General features: G+C 36.1%; 5 protein-coding genes across 10 annotated transcripts; 2 read left to right on the forward strand and 3 right to left on the reverse strand.

The window, feature by feature from the left end:
- Window positions 1–138: 138 nt before the first annotated feature.
- LOC100113850 (DEAD-box helicase Dbp80) lies at window positions 139–3,110 on the reverse strand. Of its 2 annotated transcripts, XM_032601988.1 has the most exons (9): window positions 2,801–3,110; window positions 2,487–2,667; window positions 1,884–2,107; window positions 1,731–1,823; window positions 1,443–1,660; window positions 1,183–1,360; window positions 876–1,113; window positions 613–775; window positions 155–540 (listed from the first exon to the last, which is right to left on the reverse strand). In XM_032601988.1, the coding sequence occupies exons 2-9, from the start codon at window positions 2,547–2,549 to the stop codon at window positions 287–289; spliced, it is 1,431 nt and encodes a 476-aa protein (XP_032457879.1). In that variant the 5' UTR covers window positions 2,550–2,667; window positions 2,801–3,110; the 3' UTR covers window positions 155–286. The 2 variants fall into 2 exon arrangements, with proteins under 2 accessions (XP_031784250.1, XP_032457879.1); XM_031928390.2 differs by having other exon boundaries at window positions 139–540; window positions 2,487–2,914.
- Tctex1 (tctex1 domain-containing protein 1) lies at window positions 2,690–4,477 on the forward strand. Of its 3 annotated transcripts, XM_031928309.2 has the most exons (3): window positions 2,845–2,984; window positions 3,079–3,332; window positions 3,549–4,477. In XM_031928309.2, exon 3 carries the CDS (start codon window positions 3,649–3,651, stop codon window positions 3,982–3,984), a length of 336 nt encoding a protein of 111 aa, XP_031784169.1. In that variant the 5' UTR covers window positions 2,845–2,984; window positions 3,079–3,332; window positions 3,549–3,648; the 3' UTR covers window positions 3,985–4,477.
- Window positions 4,362–7,419, reverse strand: LOC100113886 (DEAD-box helicase Dbp80). 2 transcript variants are annotated; one of them, XM_008210686.4, is made up of 9 exons: window positions 6,995–7,248; window positions 6,851–6,904; window positions 6,158–6,444; window positions 5,976–6,068; window positions 5,661–5,878; window positions 5,412–5,589; window positions 5,102–5,339; window positions 4,865–5,027; window positions 4,362–4,791 (listed from the first exon to the last, which is right to left on the reverse strand). In XM_008210686.4, the coding sequence occupies exons 2-9, from the start codon at window positions 6,884–6,886 to the stop codon at window positions 4,538–4,540; spliced, it is 1,467 nt and encodes a 488-aa protein (XP_008208908.1). In that variant the 5' UTR covers window positions 6,887–6,904; window positions 6,995–7,248; the 3' UTR covers window positions 4,362–4,537. The 2 variants fall into 2 exon arrangements, with proteins under 2 accessions (XP_008208908.1, XP_001599155.1); XM_001599105.6 differs by having other exon boundaries at window positions 6,851–7,419.
- A 5,862-nt stretch (window positions 7,420–13,281) lies between these two features.
- Window positions 13,282–15,926, forward strand: LOC100113923 (tether containing UBX domain for GLUT4). 2 transcript variants are annotated; one of them, XM_001599122.6, is made up of 7 exons: window positions 13,282–13,428; window positions 13,677–13,827; window positions 13,895–14,200; window positions 14,279–14,749; window positions 14,824–15,181; window positions 15,262–15,427; window positions 15,498–15,926. In XM_001599122.6, the coding sequence occupies exons 2-7, from the start codon at window positions 13,741–13,743 to the stop codon at window positions 15,694–15,696; spliced, it is 1,587 nt and encodes a 528-aa protein (XP_001599172.1). In that variant the 5' UTR covers window positions 13,282–13,428; window positions 13,677–13,740; the 3' UTR covers window positions 15,697–15,926. The 2 variants fall into 2 exon arrangements, with proteins under 2 accessions (XP_001599172.1, XP_008208912.1); XM_008210690.4 differs by having other exon boundaries at window positions 13,285–13,428; window positions 13,724–13,827.
- A 56-nt stretch (window positions 15,927–15,982) lies between these two features.
- On the reverse strand, window positions 15,983–21,729 carry LOC100113954 (protein ecdysoneless). Its single transcript, XM_001599138.6, has 6 exons — window positions 21,294–21,729; window positions 20,896–21,215; window positions 20,551–20,819; window positions 19,238–19,641; window positions 18,970–19,162; window positions 15,983–18,873 (listed from the first exon to the last, which is right to left on the reverse strand). The coding sequence occupies exons 1-6, from the start codon at window positions 21,547–21,549 to the stop codon at window positions 18,468–18,470; spliced, it is 1,848 nt and encodes a 615-aa protein (XP_001599188.1). The 5' UTR covers window positions 21,550–21,729; the 3' UTR covers window positions 15,983–18,467.
- Between the last annotated feature and the right edge of the window lie 3,776 nt (window positions 21,730–25,505).

The following is a 25,505-nucleotide window of genomic DNA, read 5'->3' on the forward strand; positions in this document are numbered from 1 at the left end:
TAAATACTTTTTAACTGTGGCCAAATTCCTTGCGATTGAAATATCGCCTGCACGCGACATCATTTCGACAGTGTTTAATCGCACTGTAGAAACTTACATAAGGTAATCGTTCAGTGTTCAAAACAGTAACAACAATAATGATAGAAAAAGTAAGTAAGTTTATTTAGCAAAAAGAAATATATTATGAGAAATTGATTTTGTTACATAGGACTCTGTCGCTTGAAAACTTAATTACAGCTTAATAATGTACAGCATATATAACTAAACAATACATGTTCAAAGTTGCTTAAGCACCGATCTTTTCGATTTCGTCGGCATCTTCCGCGTCCAAAAAGTGAATTTTTTTCTTGAAGTGCCGCTCAATGTCTTGGCATAATTGCATAGCATGAGGCGAGTCAATCAAGTTAATCGCTATACCGGATTGACCGAATCGACCCGTCCTTCCTATCCTGTGCAAATAAGTCTCGCAGTCTGCCTCTCTGTTTTGATCCATCGGTAGATCAAAGTTAACAACTATCGTTACTTGCTCTACGTCAATACCTGCAAACAGTTCGAAAATATTAAAAAATTTTTATTTTTCCAGTACTCAGATTTGTGAAATATTCAAATTACCTCTCGCAAGAACGTTGGTAGTTATTAAAACCTTTTCTAATCCTTCTCTAAATCTGTCTAAAACAGAAATTCTTTCACTCACGGTCAGATCACCCGACAGAATGGCAACCGAATGCCCGTCTTTAGTCATCTTTTCAGCTAACCAGCTAGCAGTCTTTTTTGTCTGTAAGAAAATGAATTAGTGCTATAAAAATTACTCTTCAAATAAAGGTTATGAGGACGCTATAAAATAATTTTATACTTAAAAATTATCGTTAGCTTACATGACAGAAAATAATAGCCTGCCCAATTGTGATCACGCCATAAATATTCGTAATAGCTTGATATTTTTCAGCAGGGTCTTTACACTTAACGTAATATTGTTTAATATTATCCAATGACTCCTCTTCTTTCAAGAGCCGAATAATTATCGGATTACTGACAATAATCTCAGCAAAATCCATCACTTCTTTGTCGTATGTTGCAGAAAAAAACATCATCTGACACGTTTGAGGTAACATTCTAAAAAAGCAAATTGTTACTAGACATGAAATTTAAAATAAAAATGATAATCAATAATTTTATTCTTACTTATGTATTCGAATGCACTGGTCTTGATGGCCTTGAGTGGCGATCATAACATCAGCCTCATCCAAAACCAGCACAGATATCTTCTTCAAATCAAAAAATTTGAATTTGAGAGCCCAGTCCAGAACTTTTCCTGGTGTTCCAATGACTATGTGTTCCTCGATTTTGCTCCCTCTTGCCACTGAAAAAGTATATCATGACAAAACAATCAGTTATACCAAAATACATAATAAATGCATTTGTACAGTACACGATGAACTTACTTTCTTCTCCTCTAACTGCAAATTTTAACTTTATATCTGGACAGAATTTTGACATTCTAGCTGCGACTTCTCCTGTTTGTATCGCTAACTCATAAGTGGGAGAAAGACATAAAATTTGTGGATACATCTTGCTTGTATCTACTCTACTCAGCATAGCTAACACGAATGCTGCAGTTTTTCCGGTTCCTGACTGTGATTGAGCAATCATGTTTTGTGGACTACAAATAATGACATCAATTATTTTTCATTTCTTTGCTTTTCATTCAACTAAGGTTTATACAAACTCACGGATCGGCCAGTAGCGTAGGTAGCGCTGTCTCCTGGATTTTAGAAGGAGAGTTGAAACCCATATCGTAAACACCTTTTAACAACTCTGGCTTTCTAAAAATGCAATGTTTTATGTAAATATAAACTCAATAGCAGTATATAAGTCACACTCACAAGTGTAAAGCTTCAAAACTTTTGATGCTGTAGAGTGGAGAGTTAGGATTTTTGCGTTGAATTTCCAAGGGTTTTGTAGTCTCCACCAGTCCTTTCCTTATAATTTTTTGCAGCAGTGACTTTTCTGCTGGATTAATGTGCTCCCTGCTCTCATCATCATTTTGTTGTGGTGCCACCCTTTCCTTTGTTGCTTCTTTGGCCGGGTTGATATTTAGATTTGTCACCTAATTACAAAAAGAGTCATTTGTATCCATCTCCACAAAGTTCGAGTGTCAACTTAAATTATCTGCATGTGCATGCAAAATATTACAAAAATCAGGATAAACTAAGTATTAAAATATCTCGAATTCTCGTCAGGTTTATACGAATGAAGCTTTGATCAAGGGTCATACTTAAACTCCTCAAGTAAAATGTATAAAATTGAAAAATCTGTACCTATACAGTGTGAACGTGAAAAACAAAACGCTCTGGAAAAAAGGCGCTTTTTCCTTTGTTTAGAAAACGGGACAAAGCCAAAGTAAATTGGGAAAAATGAGGTTATGCCGGAAAGGATTAAGCTGTAATATCCGAGCAGTGCAAGTCTTTATCCGATAATTCTTTTACCTTTTCGTCCAGCTTTGCTTGCTCCTCGGCGAACTTCCCCCAATCCACATGTGACGAAGCCATTTTCGCATTGAATTTCTTCAATAGAGAAGCCTCTTTTGATACTTTGTCTTGCTGACTTGATAATGTTAGAAGAGTCGCGTTGCCGAGGCGCCGGCAAACTAGCTATCAGCAGTATCAGCTATATGATAGGTATGTGTGTAGGTACTTATATGTCGAGTATGTCGATTGTCGACTCAGCTCAAAAATGGCGATTTCTAAATTGTTACCAACTTAAGCATATTTGTTATTTATTATATACATATATACTAAACCTGGCACCAAGGCAATGGGTTATTGTATTGTATAGTCAGTGGTCGTGTCCTGTCCGCGCAGAACTGGTAGAACGAGCGCAGAGGGCTACATGCCGAATTGATAATTAAATTATTATGATATCATGAACTGCTGCACGTATAGGAATTAATTTGAATGCCTGCAAATCTGATGTCTGATTCGAAGGTATAGATACATTTTACGAATATAAACAAAATGCAAATTGAAAAATGAAAAATGGCAAAAACAAAAGTAAAAAACTAAAAAATTACTGTTCAAGGTCAGTTCCGAAAATTGCCGCTAAAAGCGCCACATGGCGCAATAATAATAAGATTAATAAGTCAAATCGGTCGGGTGAGGTTAGGCTGCACACTCATAGTCGCATATACTATACACCGAATGTGGAATGTCCATCCCGAATTGTATGAATGTTTGATCGTTTGCATCTATTTAGATGTAAGTTAAAGTTAATAGTTCTCTTCGAAATTCAGAGTGCTGTTGAATTTGAGAATTTGGGACTCTTCTGACAATGTTGTAAGTATTCGATGAATCAGAGCTGATCAAAGGATCAGCTGTAGTGTAATTCTGATGTTTATTCCATGTTATTAGTTTTGTGTCAGTCATATATGTGTATACCGTGATAAATATTGAAATTTTTGGAATTTCGACGCTCTATTTTGGTTATAACGAAATCCTTGTTATAAATGAATATATTTGAGATATTTTACAAATGTAACATATTCGTTTCAGAAGTAAAAATTGCTTTCTAAAAGAGGAGCAATTTTTTCAAAACATTGAAAAAACCATCTGAGTAGGCTTTGGAGACATCTGTTTTGAAAAAGAACTCGAAATGGAGGACGTGCAAGAGGAGACCCAGTTTGTTGTAGACGATGTTAGTAAAATCATTAAGGAGGCGATTGAAGTGTCGATTGGAGGAAATGTGTATTCTCACGGTAAAGTGAACCAGTGGACTTCAAATGTTGTGGAAAGTTGTTTGGGTAACCTCACCAAACTCTCAAAGCCATATAAATACATAGTTACTTGCACAATTATGCAAAAGAATGGAGCTGGTCTACACACAGCAAGTTCCTGCTATTGGGACAATGCAACAGATGGAAGTTGTACCGTACGCTGGGAAAATAAAACAATGTACTGTATTGTATCAGTATTTGGCTTGGCAATCTAATTTTTAAAATGTGCAAATATTTTTTTTAATTCTAAAGCACTACAAAATTGCATTTTATAAATTGTAAAATTTTTTTTCTAAGTATACTCTGTATAATATGCACAAGAGAATATATATTAAATTTTTGTTTGATGCACCTTTTTAAAGCATAATATTTAAAATGATACTCGATCAAAGCAAAGTTAATGTATAATTATATATCTATATATATTAGAAAGTGGAAAGCTACTTTATATCTAATAAATGACATTCAAAATTTTATTCTTTCGATAAATCTTTTTTTCATTATTTAATACAAAGTCATTGGATAGCTTGCTGTAAAAGTGGATGGCTTGGAGTAATCAAGAAAGAGACAAAAATATTATAAAATATTTTTATTTTTTTGTTTTCATTTCATTGTCTTTAAATAAAAATAATAAGACACTTGATCAAAATTTTATCGTTGAAAACAGTAGGAATCTGTAGATTGCATTATAAACATAATTTCAAAATATTTATAAACATGTATCGAACAATAGTTCATTATTTGAGAAGGAGGATAAATTGTACAAAATCAAGCGGCAATTTTTTCGATTGCGTCCGGATCCTCGGCATCAAGATGATAAATCGTTCTCTTGAAATGCCGTTCAATATCCTGGCAAATTTGCATCGATCGAGTTGAATCTACCAAATTTATTGCTACACCCGAATTGCCAAATCTTCCTGTCCTGCCTATTCTGTGAAGGTACGTCTCGTAATCTGCCTGTTGATTTTGGTCCACTGGCAAGTCAAAGTTAACGACAATAGTCACCTGCTCAACGTCAATTCCTGCAAAAAAGTTTATCGGTAAAGAATTCGCGATTTCGTTGAAACAGTGATATTATTATTCGAAAGTATTTACCTCTGGCAAGAACGTTTGTTGTGATCAGCACTTTCTCAAGGCCCTCCCTAAATCTATCCAGAACACTGATCCTGTCTTCAACAGTAAGATCCCCAGACAAGATTGCCACAGAGTGTCCATCCTGGGTCATTTTATCAGATAACCAACAAGCTGTTTTTTTCGTCTATAATTTTAAAGAGATAAAAACAAATTAGATCAATTTTTTTAGATAGTGTTTTATAAACACTTTGTACTGACCTGACAAAATATGATGGCTTGACCAATAGTTATAACGCCATAAATATTGGTGATTGCTTGATATTTCTCCTCTATATTTCCGCACTTTACATAGTATTGCTTGATGTTCTCTAAACTTTCTTCCTCTTTTTGTAACCTAATTATGGTGGCATTTTTTACAATTAATTCCGCAAACTCCATCACCTCAGTATCGTACGTCGCCGAGAAGAACATCATCTGGCACGAAGGTGACAACATTCTAAAATGTTAATTTTCAAATTTAGTACTTTCTTAAAATTAACACTCATGCTTTGTTCATTGGAATGCATACTTATGTATCCTGATGCACTGGTCTTGATGGCCCTGCGTCGCGATCATGATGTCGGCCTCGTCCAAAACGAAGGCGGTGATTTTTTTAATGTCAAAAAACTTAAACTTTATTGACCAGTCCATGATTTTTCCTGGGGTACCGATCAGAACGTGCTCCTCTATCCTCGTCCCTCTCGCCACTAAAATGCCAATACGCGAAAATTTTACTATGCTCTTTATCAGTGCCAGAAATGCATTGAATCATACGTACGTGTTTCTCCTTTGAGGGCGAATTTCATTTTGATGTCTGGACAGAATTTGGCCATCTTCGCGGCGACTTCACCAGTTTGAACCGCAAGTTCATAGGTCGGCGATAGGCACAGTACTTGCGGGTACGGTTTACTCGTGTCAACTCTGCTCAACATCGCAAGAACAAACGCCGCCGTTTTTCCCGTTCCGGACTGTGACTGGGCAATCATGTTCTGGGGCCTAGAAGATTTGTTGACGATCGTTTATAAAGAATCAGTAATCTTGCAGTAGCATGTATGCATGCAGGACGACTGCATCATATTTAATATTTGCTTACGGATTGGCTAACAAGGTAGGTAACGCCGTCTCTTGAATTTTGGACGGGGCATTGAAGCCCATTTGATAGATACCCTTCAAAAGTTCCGGCTTCCTTAAAAGATAAAAATAGAAAAAATAAATCAATGCAAAGAGGATTACTATAAAGGGAAATAAATACATTAAAGAAGAAAGCTGGCTTACAGATTGAGAGCTTCAAAAGTCTTGACACTGTAAAGCGGCGAATTTGGATCTCTCCTCTGCACCTCGACGCTCTTCGTCGACTCGACTAGTCCCTTCCTCAGAACCTTCTGCAGAAGCGACTTCTCGGCAGCCGAGATCTCCTCCGTCGACTTTTCGGTTTTCTCCTCCTGTCCATCGGCAGCTTTTGGACTGCTCTGCGTCTCCGGAGCTGTGCCGTTGTTCTCCTCATTGGTCTTTGGCGGCTCCGAAGTTTCGCTGCTCTGCTTCTCTATTCCCAGGCTCGTAACCTGTTGAATTTCAAGAGAAAATGCACGTATAGACATTGTTTTAAATTTTGGCGCAAAGGCGCATGCGCGTAAAAATCTCGGATTCCATTGGTCGCAGGGATGATAATGCATTATGGGCACTGGGCAGTCTCTAAACCTGTTTTGGCGAAAATCCACACTATCCTAGGCACGATTACGATGTAATTCTATAGTTATGACTTATATATTATTGAGTCATCGAAATTCCTGTTTCCAGCGTCTTTCTGCACAACGTAAACACTCGGGTTTTCGAATCAACTCTGAGGCAAGCTATGTAAACACTGGGGGTAAAGTAGCATCGCCGACGGCATAACCAACAAAACAGGCAGTCTCGAGTCTTCTAGTATTTTCCGCGACAATTTTCGGGCTAAAAGAAAGTTTTACTCACCTGTGATACCAGTTTGTCGAGGTTCGATGACGCCATGCTCAAAATCGCTCCAAACTTAATCGTTCGGTAAACAAAAAATCAACCCTTATGAGAGATATTCTTTACAACCGCGCTTGGGTCGGCTCAGCTGATAAAAAATCTCACTCTTTGACTAATAGGCTCTCAGTATAGTATTATAGGCCAGCGATCATTTTGCGTCTGTTGTGCTCCGCCTTCAGTGTATTGCTCTCGCCGCCACAGCCACTACTTGTATTTATATTGTATTATTTGCACTGGCGCAAAATCGTTCGTTGCGTGCGTACGCCGTACGCTGTACACCACGCGGTGTCCGTCTCGTAGCCAGCTCTCGCAGTCGGTACTCGGTGAGTCGGCTCTACTTCGATGAGTTCGAATTCTACACAATATGTCTCTATATGTGCGGGCTGCTGTGACGTCACTGCTATATAGAATTAGCCGGAGCGCGCGCGAGATTCGAACTACAAGAGAATCAGCTGTGCGAGTCGTATACTATTAGGTGAATCGCAACGTGTGTCTCGAGCTAGGCTGCCTCGAGTCTCGACGCTCTATGCTCGAACGCTCTCTTCCAGAGTATGTAGTATGTACCTACCTGTCCCCCGATTTCTCCTCCTCCGTAGCATCATAAATCCTAATAGGCCCTGTGCACTGTGGAGAGGGGCATGACTGGCTGGAGTGGTGGAAAGGAGGCTCGTCGAATTCTCCGAAAATTAAGAAGCGCAGATGCTGATGCCAACGAATATAGACTTGGTATAGAAGGACAGTCAGTATATTGGCGCCGGGGTCCCACTTTGAAATACACGTAGAGCCTACACTACACTATAGCTGTCCCCCCAAGTTTTCGTCCCTTCAATTTAACCCGTGACCGTTCTTCTATACCAAGCCTATATTCGTTGCTGATGCGCTGCTGCGCCCCCGCGGTCGGTCTTTCCCAGCTCAGCTCGGGGGTAGTTTTCTGCCAGAAAATGAATTGGCGCAAGTTAAGCCGATCACTTAAAACAGTTATCAAAGTTGCGCCCAGTATTGATGATTTCAGTTATTTCGACAATAAATGTATTTATTTACCCTCAACAAAAATAAATAATTCAAGAAATTTTACTTATTTTTAGGCACGATCGCGACACGGAAGTGCCTTATAGTTTCGTGTGCGAAAAATGTGTGAGATGCGATATCTCACGCAATTTTCGACCGATCGGGCTGAAATTTTAGGAGAAGTCTCCTTTTGCAAAAGCTAAAAAACTAATTTTTTAATCCCGATCCTCTACGTCGTTTTGAAATGCGGGCACAATTTGTTCGATTTTTAAGCGTTTTTTTAATAAAAATTTTCCTGTAATGCGATTATCTCGGAAAGACTTTAATCAATCGGGCTAAAAATGTGTGTGCGAACTCCCCTCGTAATACTAAGTTGACAGATTTATTTTGGGCTTGATCCTGCACGTATACGCAGAATGCGGTCACCTCCAAAAATCGCTAAAAACGGTTTTTCAGCTCTAAATCGAATTCTAAGTATTCTACAAAAAAAAGTTAAACGAAAAAGTTATAGATCTTTGAAAAATACAACTTTTTTCCATTAACATCAAATCATGAAAATGCTTAGCTTACTCGAGTTTACAGCCCAAAATCGATTTTTTACAGCTAAAAACCAACTATTTGCCATAAAACATTACGGATTTACGTTTTACATGAAAATGTTAAACGTAAAAGTTGTAAACATTTTGAAAATACAACTTTTTACCGTGGCAAACATTTTTTTTAAACACTTTTTGACATACACTACTACTCTAAAAGCGATTTTTTGATACATAAATTCAATAATAACTTCGGTGCAACATGCCCCGTCCAACCCAATTATTTTCAGCAATTTTCCTATATTATTAAAAGCTGAAAGTTATATTTTGGCCTTTATCTCATACATATATATAAAATTAAACCACTTTTTAAATTAAATTATAAAAAATGCATAATTTAGGAAATACGTAATCGCCGAATAGAATCCGTGTAACTTGGCATCATATAACGACGTACGCTATATTAATTAAATATCAAAATTCAAGGGTATATACTGAACTAGAAAAAACTAAACTCAATAAAGAAAATTGCTTAGATTGAAGAAAAGCTCTAAGTAGCTTACTACATCCCTCTAAACTATGCTAAATACCTAAACAATCAATTTTCTAATATTCTAATTGAAATCCTACAAACGAAATATCATCCTTTTGTTTACTTCCTCTTGAAAACTGCGATACAAAAGTGTTGTATTATTTATCTGAAATTACAATAGAATAAAATTAAAATAAGATATATTTTAAGAATATCTACAAACAGAAATAAATAATTGATACAAATGCCGCCAGAAGAATACCAATCAAAACTTTGACAACAATATTGAAAAAAAACAGGATAATACTGTATTAGCACCGACAGGCATTATGCGAATGCGAATCGCGAGCGTCAGCGGTCGTGCCTTATATGCGCAAAACGCGAAGCGCGAGCGTTTTGCGTGCCTTGCATCGCGATCCCCAAAGTATATATTTAATAGACTATAAATATACGCACGAAGTGACCGATATATAGCTCGGTCTGTTATTGAAAGTTGAAAACATAAAATTATCCATACTGGGAACAATTCATACTGAACTGGATATGCATCTGCCCTACCTGACGACTAAACTCTTAATTTTAGCTTATTATGAAATTTCTACACATGGAGACGGAACTGATGACATCTCCGAACAGAATGTCTGTTCTGAATGTGATACGTGCAAATTTCGTGTAAAAATGGACCAACGATATACTGGCGAAACGTAGTAATGTAAATAATAATACTCATGCGGCAAAAAAAGTGTGAAGCAAAATCACACGATTTTTATTTTTTGTCTTAATTTTTGCATTATTGATTTTCTCTATGAAAACAATAATCTATTGGTCTTCTAACAATACATTTTTTCCGTAAATTTATCACAAAATTTTACATTAATTACGATTGTTCTTAAAGTTTTGCTCCCTTCCTAAGGAAGCCTATGTAATAGTAATTTTTAGAGCTTTTGTAAAAACATGCAGAAAGTGTGTTTTGATGCATTTTTCGTCGAAAAATAGTATTGTTGGATAATGTCCGTACCGGTGTGTGTTCTTTCGTATATACATGTGTATCTCAGCTTACTATTTGGTGAATGTCAATTTAAGTCCAGTTGTTGTTAAAGAAAAAGTTGATAAAAGTAAATCGCTTAATATTTACCTGAACGAATAAAATTTTGTCTATCTTTTTACCGCGGAAAATGTATATTACCGTTCGTCGTTATTTTATTATACACATAAAGCGCAATTTATTGAAATCGTTTTCACTCGAAAACTAAACGTCGTACCTTTCTAAAAATTAAGATGATTATTGAAGATCATTAGAACCATACATGTTTAAAGTCATTTCATGGGGCAGATCCAGAGAAAACCATCAAAAACTAAAAAAAGCCGTTTTTCCATAGCGCACGATAACTGGAGTAAACAGACAATCGTACGCTTACCTGCCCAAGCACGTTTACCTACCCCTGCGTACGTTTCTGTAAAATGCTCTACAAAGTGTTCGAATCTCAACCAAAACGTACGCGAACTGTAAATATGCAAATCCAGAAAAAACCGGACACTTTTTGGGACCAATTTTTTTGGGTTCCTTAGGCCACCGAGAACACGAGAAAAACCTTGGGTTCCCGTGATTCAGAAAAACCTATTTTTGCCGGGTACTTTAAATTCTCTTATGAGAATTTAACATGGGGAAAATAAACGAAAATTAGCCACGGTTCAACTTTACCCACTCAGTGTCTGAAATTGCAATCCAAAAATGTGCATTACTAGGATCGAAGTATTAAAAAAGATCTTTAATTTGAGGGCTGGTGAGTTAAAAATGGTTGCCTGGGTAAAAAGTTGTCTAGGCTTAAAAATAGCGAAAAATCATGAAAATTTGTATTTCGTATGAAAATCAGCGATTTTTCCGATTTTAAAATTTAAACTCAGACCCCCAAAAGTGTCCGGCTTTTTCTGAACGTGCACTGCGTATACGCGAACATATCGGCATCGTAAAAAAATCTACAGCAGCGTCCCGTAATATTACAAAAACGTATGATTTGAATTTCCATTCAGGAGATTCATATATAATAGATTTAGTTTCTAGCTGCGAAGAGTAGTATATATACATTCCACAGTGTTCACAAATAACATTCACATGCAAAGAGCCAGCTAGTGCACAAATTATTAAATCACCATCATAAGTTTTTTTCATACCAAAAAAAGCATTAGTTTGAGCCATAAAAACGTGCTACTTTTCGCGGCGAAGAACGAAATATTTCCACTCTTCGTATAGGGGGCGATTATACAGAGAGGGAGAAACATACGTATCGTAAATCAGTATATAGCTGACCTTCACGCAGTGGTCCTCTATACATATAGACGGAGAAACGTCTTCCTACTTTCCTCGGCCCATAGACAAGGTACTATATCCGTTAATTTATTGTCGGTAATAACATTTTAGGCTACATACCAATTGCATTCCAGATGTAGAGTAAATGCTATATACAATTATCTTCCGCCAGAACCAACGAAAACAAGCCATTGTTTAACGGCATGCTATGTCCAATGGATAGGGCGCGAAAAAAGTAGAAAAAAAATAGAAACTAAACGAAAAGAGCTTGAATTTGAAGAAAAAATCGCCAAAAATGCTTGATTCGACAAAAATGCAAACGAAAATGTCGAAATAAACATGAAAATTTAAGAATTCTTCAATTTGAAGTGTAATTTATACTATGGTTTTTCGATATTTCCATATATTAACGTAACTTTTTGCCTGATCAAGCATTTTTAACTATTTTTTTTTTTTAATTAAAGCTCTTAATAAAATTGTTGCGCATACTTTTATCCTATTCTCGAATACGTGATCCGAATAAATACATTTGTATGTACAAAATTTATTTTGCCCATACATAAACAAAAATTTATTTTTATTGCACATTATAACGTCAGTTTGGCAGCGTTTTTTTTTTAATATAAATCGATTTCCAACATTTAATTAATATGTTTCCATAAAAAGCTATATAAAGAATTTTTATTGAATTCATTTTGTTATTTTAAAAATATTAACATACAAAATTTGCATAGCGTATTTATTGCAATAAAAAATATAGCAATTAAAATAATTATTTATTGCTTAGACAAATTTTTAAAATTCTTAAAATCAAAAAATGTGCCTTTTTCCATGCCAATAAATATTTTTTAAATCAAAGCATAAATAACACTCATCAACATATTTATTATTTTTCAATTTTCGAATAAATATTTTCTTAATGTAAATTACAAATTGCGTTAAATGGAAAAAAAATTCATTGGCCCGTAGCTTCCTCTAACTACATTTATAGGTCTAATAAATAAAATATTGTTTTAATATACAGTATAATCTGCCTACTAATGTATGAGGCGGTTTTTGATACATAATTTAATATATAAGTTTTGGATGGTTCATTGCTACCGTCAATTTTTTTTCACAGAATATATCATTATGACATGAATTCATAGGAAGGGACTTTAACGACGCGCAACGACACCCCTGTAAGAGAAAGCAAAAGTTTTGAGAAAATCGGTTTTTACATTTTAGCTCTTTACTTGAGAACCGCTCGACAAAATCGTTTAAAATTTTAGCAGCAAATAGCTTTTTTATGGTGAATCGCCAAATAAAATTTTAAAGCGTTTGACTACATTGCTTTAGAGATATAATAAATAAAAAAATTTTCAAAAAAAAATTGAAACCTTTTTTTCTTTGGTTCAAATAGAACCTGTAACCGCGATATTAACTTATGAAACCAACGGTTAGTAATTAAACAATTAGTCGCAAAAAATCATCGAAATAAATTAACAAATGTGTCTAGCAACAATTTGACAGTCAATCAAATCAGCTTTTAGTACACACTTTGACAGTTGTATTGACCATCTTTTCCATAAGTTTTATCAACATATATCCATCGATTTTTGCAATAATAGTGCCTAATTTTCGAAAACGCATTTTTTCGCGTTCGGCATTAATTTATTACACTTAACTACTAATTGATGAAAAAATAATTCAGGTGCATTTATGTGTAGGTAATTTAAGTACCTTCAACATAGCATGAGTTATTTTTCGATCGATCGTCTAGATTTTTATAAGCACTGCAAAAACTAAAAAGTTGCGCAATTTTGCCACTTAAATGCAAATTTGACAACTTTCCACCGCTCCTTTTTAGTTAGTTTTTGGAAATTATCATTCTACATGCCCTTTCCCGCCATAAAGTGCAGAAACATTGCTATATTTAATTTTTGAAAATATATTACGAGTTTTCACCTAATTCGACTAGACTATTATAAGTATACTTATATCTGTCACGGTCTGCACTCTGCACGTATGCGGTTTCTGGCACATCAGGCAGGACAGGCTTATAATGCGGCGATAGATACTCCGCAACTTTCTAGGTTAAAATTGCGGCTCACACGACATATCAAAAAGTGTTGATCGTATATACTTCTCAGCAATTTTATTTAAAAACTGATCCGTAAGTGTCAAATATTTTTTGATAAACAATAATAGATATTGTGTTTCGAGTGAGCTGCGCAGGTTGACTAAAAAATGTTTGAAAATAATGTTATTTGCATAAATATTTTTATTGCTCATCAATGACTCTTAAATCTTAAGAATAATGATTTTGAGTTGCATGCATTAGTTATTGAATTTCTCTTCTTATAATTTTAAAACGTTTATTTGAATTATTTAACAAAGAAACTTTTATATATTATTATGTAGAAGTGAAGGAATCAAATTTCAATATATAAGGCTTTTCCAATTGCAAGGAATAATCCACTAGATAATGGCCACTACCAGAAGTGTCTCTGTGCTTACTCCTAATGGACGACGATCAATTGTAAAAGTTTCACCAAATACTACAATAATACAGGTATAAACATTTTTTCCTGTAAAAAATTTTTCAATATAGCAATATATAACATTCATATGAAATTTAGGTCCTTGAGGAAGTTTGCCAAGAGTATAAGTTTAAACCAGATCATTATGATTTAAGACATTACAATCGAATACTTGACATTAATTTAGTTTTTCGCTATGCAAACATACCAAATAATGCAAGCCTGGAAATGATTAGATGTAAAATTCCAAGGAAATTATCAAATGTGACAATATGTATTCAATTGGAAAGTGGTGATCGACTCACAGGGGTATTTCCTCCTACTGAAAATATTGAAAATATTTTCAAACAACTCACAGTTGAGTATAATGTTGAGTCTGCTGTTGTTGTTTATACGCAAAGAGAAGTAAGTTGAAAAAATTAATGCAATAATTTTAATAATATAATATAGAGTTTCTGAGCAAAGTATCATTTTTCTTTCAAGATTTATGGTAAATACTTTGCAACTGTAACTCTAAAGTCTCTGGGATTAGTAGGTGGAAAAGCACTTTTTAGACTACTTCATCGTGATCCAGAGAAATTAAAAGAACAAGCTCATGTCTATGTACCATCAAAACCAAACGTTTCTAAAACTGAAGAAAATGAAGAAGAGAAACCAAAATCCAAACCAGCTTCAATTATAAATTCCAATAAGAATAAAATTATAGATCCTGTTTCCATCATCAAAGCAGAGAAACAAAGTGCTCACTCACCAAAAGATACAATAATAGAGAATAAGATCAAAAGTAAATTTGAAGAAAATAAAACAGATGAAAATAAAGTTTGTGCCTCAACAAGTATTGGTAACCAAGTTAAAATGGAAGAGGAAACTCCCATAGAAGTTGATGGTAATCCTGGAATAGAAGTGAAAAAAGAGGAAGAGCCTCAAATTGAAAATGAGCCACAAGTTCACATTGTAAGTTATACTCATTGTTTTTTTTTATTGAGTTGAGTTTATCAACCATCGAGTAACAATATATTTTATTGTAGCTGGGGGAAAGAAGTGCTTTACTCTTCAATCAATCGTGTACAAGATCTGTTCACCCAGCTGACATCCCTGATGAATTCTTTGAACTGACAGTAGACGATGCAAAAACTTTATTTCGTGATGCTAGAAAAATGGTATCAACCCACAACGATTCTCCTCTTTTGACTTCAGCTCTAAGAGAATTGGAAAAAGATAAGCAAAAGCTGAATCGCTTGCACAAATATCCAAAGACTATCATTCGCATTCAGTTTCCAAATGCTCTTGTTCTCCAAGGTCTCTTCAATCCTGTTGAAACAGTACAAACTGTCAAAGATTTTGTTAAAAGCTATCTTGAATATCCGGAAACCGACTTTTCACTTTGTAAGTATACAATCCATTATAATTTAACAAAGAACCAATATCTTAATAAAAACAGTGAATATGTGCATTGTTTTCCACAGATACAGCACCACCAAAATGTGATTTGAATGCTGAGGATCATTTGATCGATCTAGATCTAGTTCCAAGTGCTATTGTTTATTATGCAGGTACATCTGATCTCAAGCCAGATATCAAATATAAATTAACCGATCCCACAGCAGTCAATGAACTGACGGTCAAAACTAGGTGCGTTATAATTTTTGATGCTGTTAAGACACTGTATAAATGGGTATACAACTAAAATATAAATTTCCAGATCAAACATGATAAGAAAGGACACCGAATCTATGATAGCCGATGAACCAGAAGTCAGTGCGCACTCATCAACTTCGGCAACGGTGTTGAGAGCCGTGGATTCGACCAGCAATGGTAGCATTGAGCAACAACCAGGGCCCAGCCGTCCACAGCCCGAAAAAAGTCAAGCACCCAAATGGTTCAAACTCTCCTCTAAATAACCCTAAGGTTTACATATTTCAAAAAACTGGAGGTTCTTCAAACTTCTTAGGGTTTTTGTTTAGCTTAATTGCCTTGGGTACATGACTGAAACGTTTATAACAGTGTCTTGTTAGATAGTTTTACTTTTATTTTTATGCGCTGTATTATATAAGGATTTAAATAAAAGACTGTATATATTTGTAATTTTTATTATTCTCAATTGTCATTAAAATGCATTTACGAAAATCCATATCTTTATAATATGCATTCGTAACTCCGTGGCTCCATCATAATAAAAATTCTGTATTTCAACATTTTTGGATATAATTTTTATTTATCAATAATGTAATACAAGTTTCATTCAATGAAAACATTATTCTCGCCGAAAGTGTAAAAAAAATACATACTAGTTGGAAATTCAGCGTATTGTTTTGTATTTTAACAAAACAAAGCGTTCTATATCCGCAAATCAAATACATACATATGTACTTACAACTAAAATATCATAAAACTGGCTGTGATGAAATTAAGCACTATTTAAACTTAATAATTTAAATATTAAGTTTAAATGTAAATATATTGTAAATACAGAAGTATAGACAACGCATAAAGTAAGATTAAGCACCAAACAGGTTCAAGCTTGAAAGCTTGCATATTTTGTAAAAAAAAGCCTTCCTTAATTATTTTTTTCCAACTACCGCAGGTGCACGAAATAACTATTTGATCGCAGGGCATGCGTTATATCTGTCAAAGAATTTTACTCTATTTTGCATCTTAGCGCTTTATTACGTAACGGTTCAGACTTGAAAAAAGAAAATGTTGTATATTCGTAATTTTATTTTCTCTGAATTGCGCTTAGTGTTTACAAAAATTGAACGTTGAAGCGATTTTTTTTTTTAATAAAAACGAGTAAGTTGTATATTGTTCCGGGAGAAAAATTTGGTTAATCTCTAGTAATTATGAATTTTTGCACGCCCTTGTTTCAAAGTTTTCTATTATATTCATATCGCACGCGAGTTTTCATAATTATACGTGATTATGCAAATTTTTGTCACGATATTACGTACGCATAAGTAAGATTCGATTTAAATCGAGCAGCAGATTAATGTCAAGTCTATCACAGATTAGCCAAGAGATGAAAAATGCGATAAACACGATTATGTGAATATGTTTGAGGTTTAAAATTCGCGAAAAAGCTTCTAAACTATTCTGGTGTATGTATTGTAATGAGATGTCCTTTTTCTTTTTTAATTTTCGAGCGAGCGTTGAAGATATTTCGTTCTCTTTCATTTTTGTTAAAAAATAACAAGTTTGAGTGTTTTCTTAGCCTGGAAGCATTGAATATTTAATGTAATAACCATTGTCTCGTTTTCATTGTCGTTAAAATTTTATTTCTATATTTGAAAATTTTATCCTTGGAAAAACCCATATTATAATGTAAAATAGAATATTCTGCAACTATGCTCCTATGTTCTCAAAGCTAATCTAATTTGTACAGGCAGTACAATATTCCTATAACGAAAATTCCATAATTGCTTTAATCTATTATGGCAACTATAACAGCAAAATAGTCTTATAAAGTCTCTTCTATTAAAAGGTTGATATGTTTTCACATTCAAGTAAGCAAAACAATCAGATGGTCCTTGCATAAACCATATATTATTTGAGTTCTAAATATGTTGTTCTCATGCCGGATGTTGAACGGTTTTGTGATTGATTATTTTCGAGGTAGACCATTGATTACATATGTATATTAAGACAATAACTAACTATAGTCTGGAAAATTATAAATGCGAGTGTGGTTCATTAAACTAGAACCATTTTATAAGGCTTTATCACATAGAATAAATGAAAGTATTGGAATACAAATAATTTGAAACGGGGATGTTTACGTTTTGTGTATTTTACTTTTGTAAACACAAATGTTGGAAAATCAACATTTTTTAATTTATTATTCACAAAAATAAGAGCTAAGATTTTAGTGATTTCATTTTTAATCTGTCGTCAATATTAAAATTTTTATAACCACTTTTTGTTTATGAACATTTTTTCTAACAACATATGACGAATGTTTTTTCTTATAGATATGTAATACAAAAGCGGATTAAAGCAATTTTAAATTGCTTCAAGTTTTGTTTCGAAATATAGTTTATAATACAAAACTTAATAGATAGCTTATATTTTTACTGTATAATTAATTATTTATAGACGTGGGCCATTCAAAGTACCCATTGATATCAATGGTAACTTTAATCATTTTTTTATAAGACGTTTTGCAAATTAATCGACGGATGAAAAATAAGCATTTCATATAAATCACTGCATTCGTATAAACTTGTTATTGTAAAGGCTTGTCATACTTATGCATAATAAAACATTTATTTCTCATAGAATAACAATTTAGCAAAACTTAAACCTTGCACAAAATGATTAAAGTAACCTTCTCAGTTTGAAAGTTAAATTGATTTAAAAAATCGTTAAGGCATTCGTTGCGCAAGAAAGTTTAAATCATATTTTCTTTATGATTCTTTAATCATCATAATCAATATGTAAAACACTTTTCGAGACTTCGAATTATGTTCTTTTTTTTCAATTAAACCTTCAAACTAGAATTAGATACGCGATTCCTACCACAAGATTGTATTTTGGTATTAATATCCACAGATTTAATTGCTTTATTTTCTTTTAGAAAGCTAATCAAAGTGTGTGGAATTTTCCACACGCCAGTTAGGGAAATCCATACGCTTCTGAGCCTTCTAAAAAAATCACAAAAAGATACTATCTTCCTGGCTTATTTCTTCGTTTCTTTCGACGCTGTCTCGCTCGATTTGATATGCTTGAGCCTTTCTACAGGTCCTCCAAGGATATTTCCAAGAGGTCCGGAGCCTCCAGCCTCCTCTTGGATACTGCCAAGAAGATTCGCTTCAACCTCCTCACCCTTCTCAGAATCATCATTGCTACCGCTGATCATCTGCTGCTGAAGCTGTGAGTCAAGCAGCCGCATGTACTTATCAAGTTCTCCACCTTGATCCTCCTCGTCGCCGCCCAGAGAACCCTCCGAGCTGCCGTCGAACTCACCGTCCCCGCCGGGTACCACGAGATCGAGGATATCTCGAAGAGCGGTGTCAAAGACGTCAGGATCGAAGTCTACTCGACCATTGTCCTCAATGTCATTCCTTGGTTCAGTTTCTTTGTCACTGGATCGTTGCAACAAAATTTAAATAATTGAATTATTGATCTGGCCGTAATGCGAATCTTTGGAAATTTATCCAATAATTTGATGAGTTTCCTACCCAAAAAACTGAACCCCTTCTATTCCGCTCTTCTGATTAATAAAAGCATTGACTTTTTCTTGAAGACCCATTGGCTGTTCACCCCCTTTTCCAGCAATTCCAAACTGCTGTCCGAGCATTACTTCGAGCTGAGCTGGATCGACGTTTAGCCAGCCGTCACTGTCTTCTGGACTCAGTGTGCATACCTCTTTTGCTGAAAAAATAGTAAAAAGTTTAATATCCACTTTCATAGCAAGAACTGAAATACCTAATAATCAATCGACCCCACCTTCCATTTCAACATCATTACTCTGTACATCGTTGTAAACCTCCAGCAAGCTGTCAGCCTCGCTACCCTCGTTTCTTCTATTAGCCTCGCTGATGCTGATATGCTGCTCGTAGTAACTCCTGGCATTGCGCAGCAGTTCTTCTCGCTCTTGACTACCTTGAAGCAGTTCCTTGAAGTAACCACTGGCCTCGAGGCGCTTGAGGAAAGCTGTCCAGGCGACCTCGTTAACGGCGCCGCTATTGTCTCCGGATTCGTTGCTTTTGACACGACGTCGTCGTTGTTCGTGCGCTTGCGACATCAGCATCTCCAGGCCGCAAGCTATCTTGATACCCAAAAGGTAGGCATTGTATTTCGGGTTGCTGGCCGGTGGTAAATTCCAGCCCGTACGCGGGTCACCCGTGTATCTAAAAATTGACTTTGTTTTATCTATTTCATCAGAATAACTTTAAAATTAATTATTATTATTATTATTATTGTTATTATTTTTAAATATTGTATACTAAGGTAATGCGGAATTTATGTCGATTTACTTCAGTATCTATAAAAATTCTACAAGTGCATATCTTTCTCTGCCTATGCTATAAAAGTTGACTCTCTACAATAATTGTACTATTTTTAAATAGAGATCGGTTGAATTTTTTTTCTCAACTATTCAAGTATAAACACTGTCCACCTAACAATTAAAGTATAACAGTAACTAACACACAACCAAGAGTACAATTCTAAATTCATCAAACAATGTTAAAAAATCCATAGCTACAATATTCAATTAATTAATACTCTAGTTATAACATCGAGGAAAAGATTTTTTGAATAGATTTAGACAAACATAATAAAAAGTGATCACCTATGTAGCTAGTAGAACATGGACTATTCTACTTCACCTAATTTACCGAACAATTTTAGTATATACACTAATTCACCAGTAACTCACCTCATAGGTAAACCACCACCACCTTCCCATAAGAAATTTTAAAACTGTCAAGAAATTAGGAGGTTTAGGTTTGAAATAAGTTTGCGAGACAATCATCATGATTTTTCAAGTTATGAAATCATTGATTGCTATTAAAACTAACACAACAAGGCTAATTTTAATTTGCCATTTTTAAAGCATGAGAATAAAATAAATTTTTCCAGGATCTGATTAACTTATACTAATTTATTTTACTCTGATGTGTTCTAAAAACAGAAAATTAAAATAAGCATTTATTTGAGTTGCAAAGATTGGATTGTAAAAATCTTTGAAGTCTTTTTAGCATTAATCAACTACTCTGAGCTAAAATAACCAGACATGAAAGTATTTAAAAAAATACCTGCAGTGCATCGCCATTGCATACAAGCACTTGGTCATTTTTACATTAGTTATAACTCGCTGCTCAGGAGGAAAATAACGCATGGCACGACAGACTTTTCTTTCCAAAGGATCAGAATGGCACACTGTTCTCACTGCTGATGCAATTAGCCTGGGTTCTCTTCTGAGAATATAAGCAGCTTTTTCAGGCAAGTAAGCTCTTGCTTTGTGCTTTCTCCTCTCTGTCTCTTCTGGATATATACTAATTCTCTTCTGAATGACTGTTTGAACCTATAAAACGATTGATAAAACCAATAAATACCGTTCAAAATTATATTCATAAAAAAGTGTAGAAATTTAAGTCAACCTTATCTGACATCTTAAATATATGCGAACGCTGATAAACACTATTCAGAATGTTGATACAGATCTTTTGCTTATCCTGAACAACGTGCACGGCACCGTTCATAATAAAAACACGGTTCTGACATGTCTCGGGGGTGGCCCAGACAGGCAGCTCTTCAGCTGCTTCAATAAGAAGAAATTCACCATCCGAGTCAACCATTCTGGCAATAAGACCTTCGTACTTTTTGGTGAGATTCATAACCAGGAAGACAACAAACCACTCATCTCCTATATCCTCGTCAAATCTCAGTAGAATGTGTATGTGTGGCAGTAGGTCAAAATCTGAAATGAAATGACACATTTTAACAATCTAACTACCCAGCAATGAAAAAAAAGACACTGTCAAGCGCAAAAGATCACCAGTCGCTCTAGACGAGCCCTCAATAAGGCTATCGAACTGGAGGGCCTGCTTGGTTCTGGGTCGGAAGGTCAGGCCATCCCTGTGCCAGAGGTAGTCCTTGACAAAGGGTTCCACTTCACGATTGTACTTGTCGATCTCCTCTACGAGCATCTCGTCGGTGACCTGTTCCGGATTGAGGGAGTAGCAGAACCTCGGGTAGAGGAAGCACTCGAGGACATCGTCCTCTCTCGGCCTTTTCGGCTGCATCGTCGTCATTCTGGCACTTGTGCGGTTAATTCCGAATTACGATTTGATGCACTGCGGTCTTTAGTAGTTAGGACATCCGCGTATTTGTCATTTTTCAGGAGCAAACGGAGCAGGATCTATCATCCAAGCGGAACATAACCTAAACTTTAAACGCGCGATCGATGCGCCGCTGGCTTGCCAGTTGCCAATGCCATCAGCCATGGCATGCGCGCCGGGGGGCAGTCTAGGCCAGAGATAGATATTATCGTCGTATACGCAACGAACCTAACCGCCGTGTCCTCATTTATCATTCGACGTCTGCGTGCCCTTCGAAAACCGAGCCTCGGCTTTTCGATGATGCTCGCGAGCAAAAGCTGATCAACTCGCGGGCCAAGGGTTATCCACACCTTGATCGTGGGACCCCTCGGTTGTTGATGGGATGCTCGCTCGGAACGAAAAAACCATCAGTCTCCTGAAAATCGACTCGCGCTATGTGCGGCTCATGAGACGATTAAAGGTCAGTGATTTGGTGATACCATCAGGTGGAGCACGTCTCAAGGGTGCTGTATGAAATAGGTAAAAAAGTGGAAGAAGAAGCACAAGAACTAGAAATAGAAGTACGAATCAGAAGAAGAAGGAGAAACACAAAAAGTACAAGAAAAATCAGAAATATAGAAGAAGACGCGCAAGATGTAGAAAAAGTAGAATTTGAAGAAGCACAAATTAAGAGACAGAAGAAGAAGTATAGAATTTGAAGAAGAAGCACAAGAGACATAAGAAGCGAAGCTGTAGAATTAGAAGAACAAGAAGAAGAATTATGAAGAACAAGCACAAAAGGAGCAGAGAGAAAACGCAGAAACAGAAGAAGTAATTGAATAGTAGAAGAGAAACGCAAGCGAATTAGAGAGAGAGAACAGCTGAGAGATAAACACTGTTCACCTACGTTCCCCCCGCCGCGCGGCGGGGAAGCGCGCGCCTTCTCGACAAAATTTTGTACTTACCGATTTTCTCCATAATTTCTCCTGATGAGGACGGCATTGTCCGTCGAAACGTTGAGAAGAAAAGAGAAATGTTTCAAAGTTTTTTCCCTCCTTTCTCACCACACAAACCTGCCTCGGGAAGACCGATACAGACATATCAATATTCTTGAAGTAGAAGAGATTATTGAAATGAAGGAAATGTAGGGCGATGCTTATGGATGCAGGGAGGAACGTACAACGATTCCTCATACGAAGAAAACACAGAAGATAATATATGTTGATGACAGAGGATACCATTTTTATTTATAATACGAATTTGAATAGTGATTTTTATTTGTTTTTAATAATTGTGTCATTATTTGGTTACAGGTTGGATAGCGAATGATGCAGGTCATTGACGAGCTTCAAGTGTGCGACAATTAGTCCAGTCGAATTAAGCGAAAACTCGTCATATATTTTTAAAAATTAAATATAGCAATGTTTTTACACTTTATGACGGGAAAAGGTATGAAGAATGATAATTTCCAAAAACTAACTAAAAAGGAGTGGCGGAAAGTTGTCAAATGCCATAATGAGCATAGCAAAATTTATCAGGCTTATAATAAAATTCTTATAGTAAAAATTATTTGGATATCTGAAAAAGTCATTTTACTCACAAACTATGAGCTCTATCAAAAAAATGATAGAGGCACTTTTAAATGTAAATTCCACAAACACTCTGTTGATGCTCCCATAATTTATTTATCCCTTAAATTGAACAAGTTGAAAATGGTTGCTAATTGCCGATACATGAAGTTTTTTTACAATATCATCTATACCACAAGTTAGTGTGTGCCACTTGATTCTTTGTGTCATTTTGAGCAAAAAATATCTCCATCACATTAAGTCAATCGATTTCGAGAAAAATAATTTTTTAAATTATTATTTTGTATCTATACATAATGCGTGTTTTCTTACGAATCTGAATCGATAATTGCCAGCTGCTTTTCATCAAAATTAACAAAAAACCCTAAAATAAATTTTTATATTTTAAATACTGCCTCGTGAGGTTTAAATTAAAAGATAAAGTATAGATTTAGTTTACCTTGTAATTGTTTAGCATATTTGCTAAGCTTTGATTGTCTGATTTATTGAATGTAAAACCTTTGGTTTTTTTTTACGAGAAACAAAACCTTTATTCGTTGACGTTTTATAGGCTTTGGATTCTTACGAAAGATTAAACTTTCTGAGTCATCACTTTTGTTGGAATCTGTAGCAAACAAAAGATATTCTGGCTTACTTTTTGGAATAGCGAATTTTTTTTTCTCGGAATAGTATCCTTATTAGAAGTCCCTCTGCTTCTTCTGAAATACTGATCTTTTCTGCATCAGAAAAACTTGAATTATTCTCCTTTTCTTTTTGATGTTTTTCACTTTTGATTTTTTAGCCGCCTTGGCTTTTGTCTCTGTATTTTTTGGAAAGAAAAAGTTTGATGTAGCAAGTCTTCGATATAAATATGAGAAATATGAATTGCATACTGTTTTCAAACTTACCAGCACGTTTTCTTCTGGCAGCCCTCGACTTAGCAACTCTTGCTTTTTTACTTCAAAAAATGGGTGCGCAATGCATCGATTTGTTTAGCAATTATGGTGCCAATAGTGTGGATTTTTTTTCTAATTTCTTCATTTTTCAGTAACGAAGTATTTTTGAGCCACCAACTGCAAATATCTGTAAATGAAGACAATAATCTTTTTATATTCTTATTTTATTTATAGCTAGCTGCGCATTAAGGCCGAGATCACATAATACTTTCTTCAACAATAGAACAACGGCCAGCATTGAAGGCGATCGCTGAGGAGGACATAACCATCGTCGTCCTCCTTCCTCAGGCAGATAGCAAAGATAGCTTCGTCAGTGCCCACTCTGCACCAGGCAGATATGCCGGTAGGACATTAAGAACCAATAAGATCCTCACCCAGAGCGAAACATTATGTTTTGCTGCTGAAGGTGCGGGTTTACTCCGACCGAAGGTGTCAACAGATATTCGAAGTAGGTAGCAACCCAGCACTGCCTCGAATGCGACCCGGACGTCACGTCCATTCCCGCGGGCAGAGATGGCGTCCAGAGAAGAGGCGTCTATCCGAAGACGTGCATTGGGGTCTGCTTCGGCGGTCTCACGGGTTACACGGCAGACCACCAGCCGTAGCGTCACTACATCTCCTGCCAGGCAGATCATCAGCAAAAGTGCTTCTCCCCAGGAACCCGCAAGGGTCACTCAAGACTTGGGAGGGTTGCACGAGTGGAGTCGTCCAAGGATGAAGTATTTCACTCTCCACCGACGTCTCCCCAAAGAGGCAGGAGCCAGGTGGCGCAGCCTGCGTAGCCGTCCCCTAGCTAGTAGCTTCTCTGTGGCAACTGTTGCTGCAAGCCATAGCTTGGCCAACTCCACCCAGGTCGAGCAGCTACCAGCACCACCACGTACGACTAATCCGCCTAACACGGAGTCCAGCTGCCCTCGGCTGACTCGAGAGTTGCCGGACCGTTAACGTGCTGCCAGAAATCGAGGCCCCACGTCAGACAACAACGACGCCTTTTGGGGCTCCTCGAGGCGGCTTCTACCCGGGAGCAGCTCGAAGAGTTAACAGCTATAGTGATGCAATTCCTGGGTAGACTCACGATCCAGCGACCTGCGACTCGGCACAGGACATGGTCGGCATCGCATATAGAGGAGCAAATAACACCCGAGATGAGGCGCGATAATAGATTAAATTTAATAATATTTTTAAGCATACGATTGATGTTTTTTGGTGTAATCATTTTAATGACTTAGCTGCCCGCAGAGACGAAGGAGAGGGTGGTCTGATCTATTTGAACGGGAGGAACCATCTACGGCGAGCAATATGAGGCTCGATAAGGTGTTCCGCCGACTAAGGGGTCGTTCACATACATCCCCTGGGTCGGACGGAATCACCACCACCTACAAGGATCTCAGTAAAGCCGATCCCGGAGCCCATGTACTCGACGCGA

This window comes from Nasonia vitripennis (assembly GCF_009193385.2).
Source record: "Nasonia vitripennis strain AsymCx chromosome 4 unlocalized genomic scaffold, Nvit_psr_1.1 chr4_random0006, whole genome shotgun sequence".
NCBI classification, from domain to species: Eukaryota; Metazoa; Arthropoda; class Insecta; order Hymenoptera; family Pteromalidae; genus Nasonia; species Nasonia vitripennis.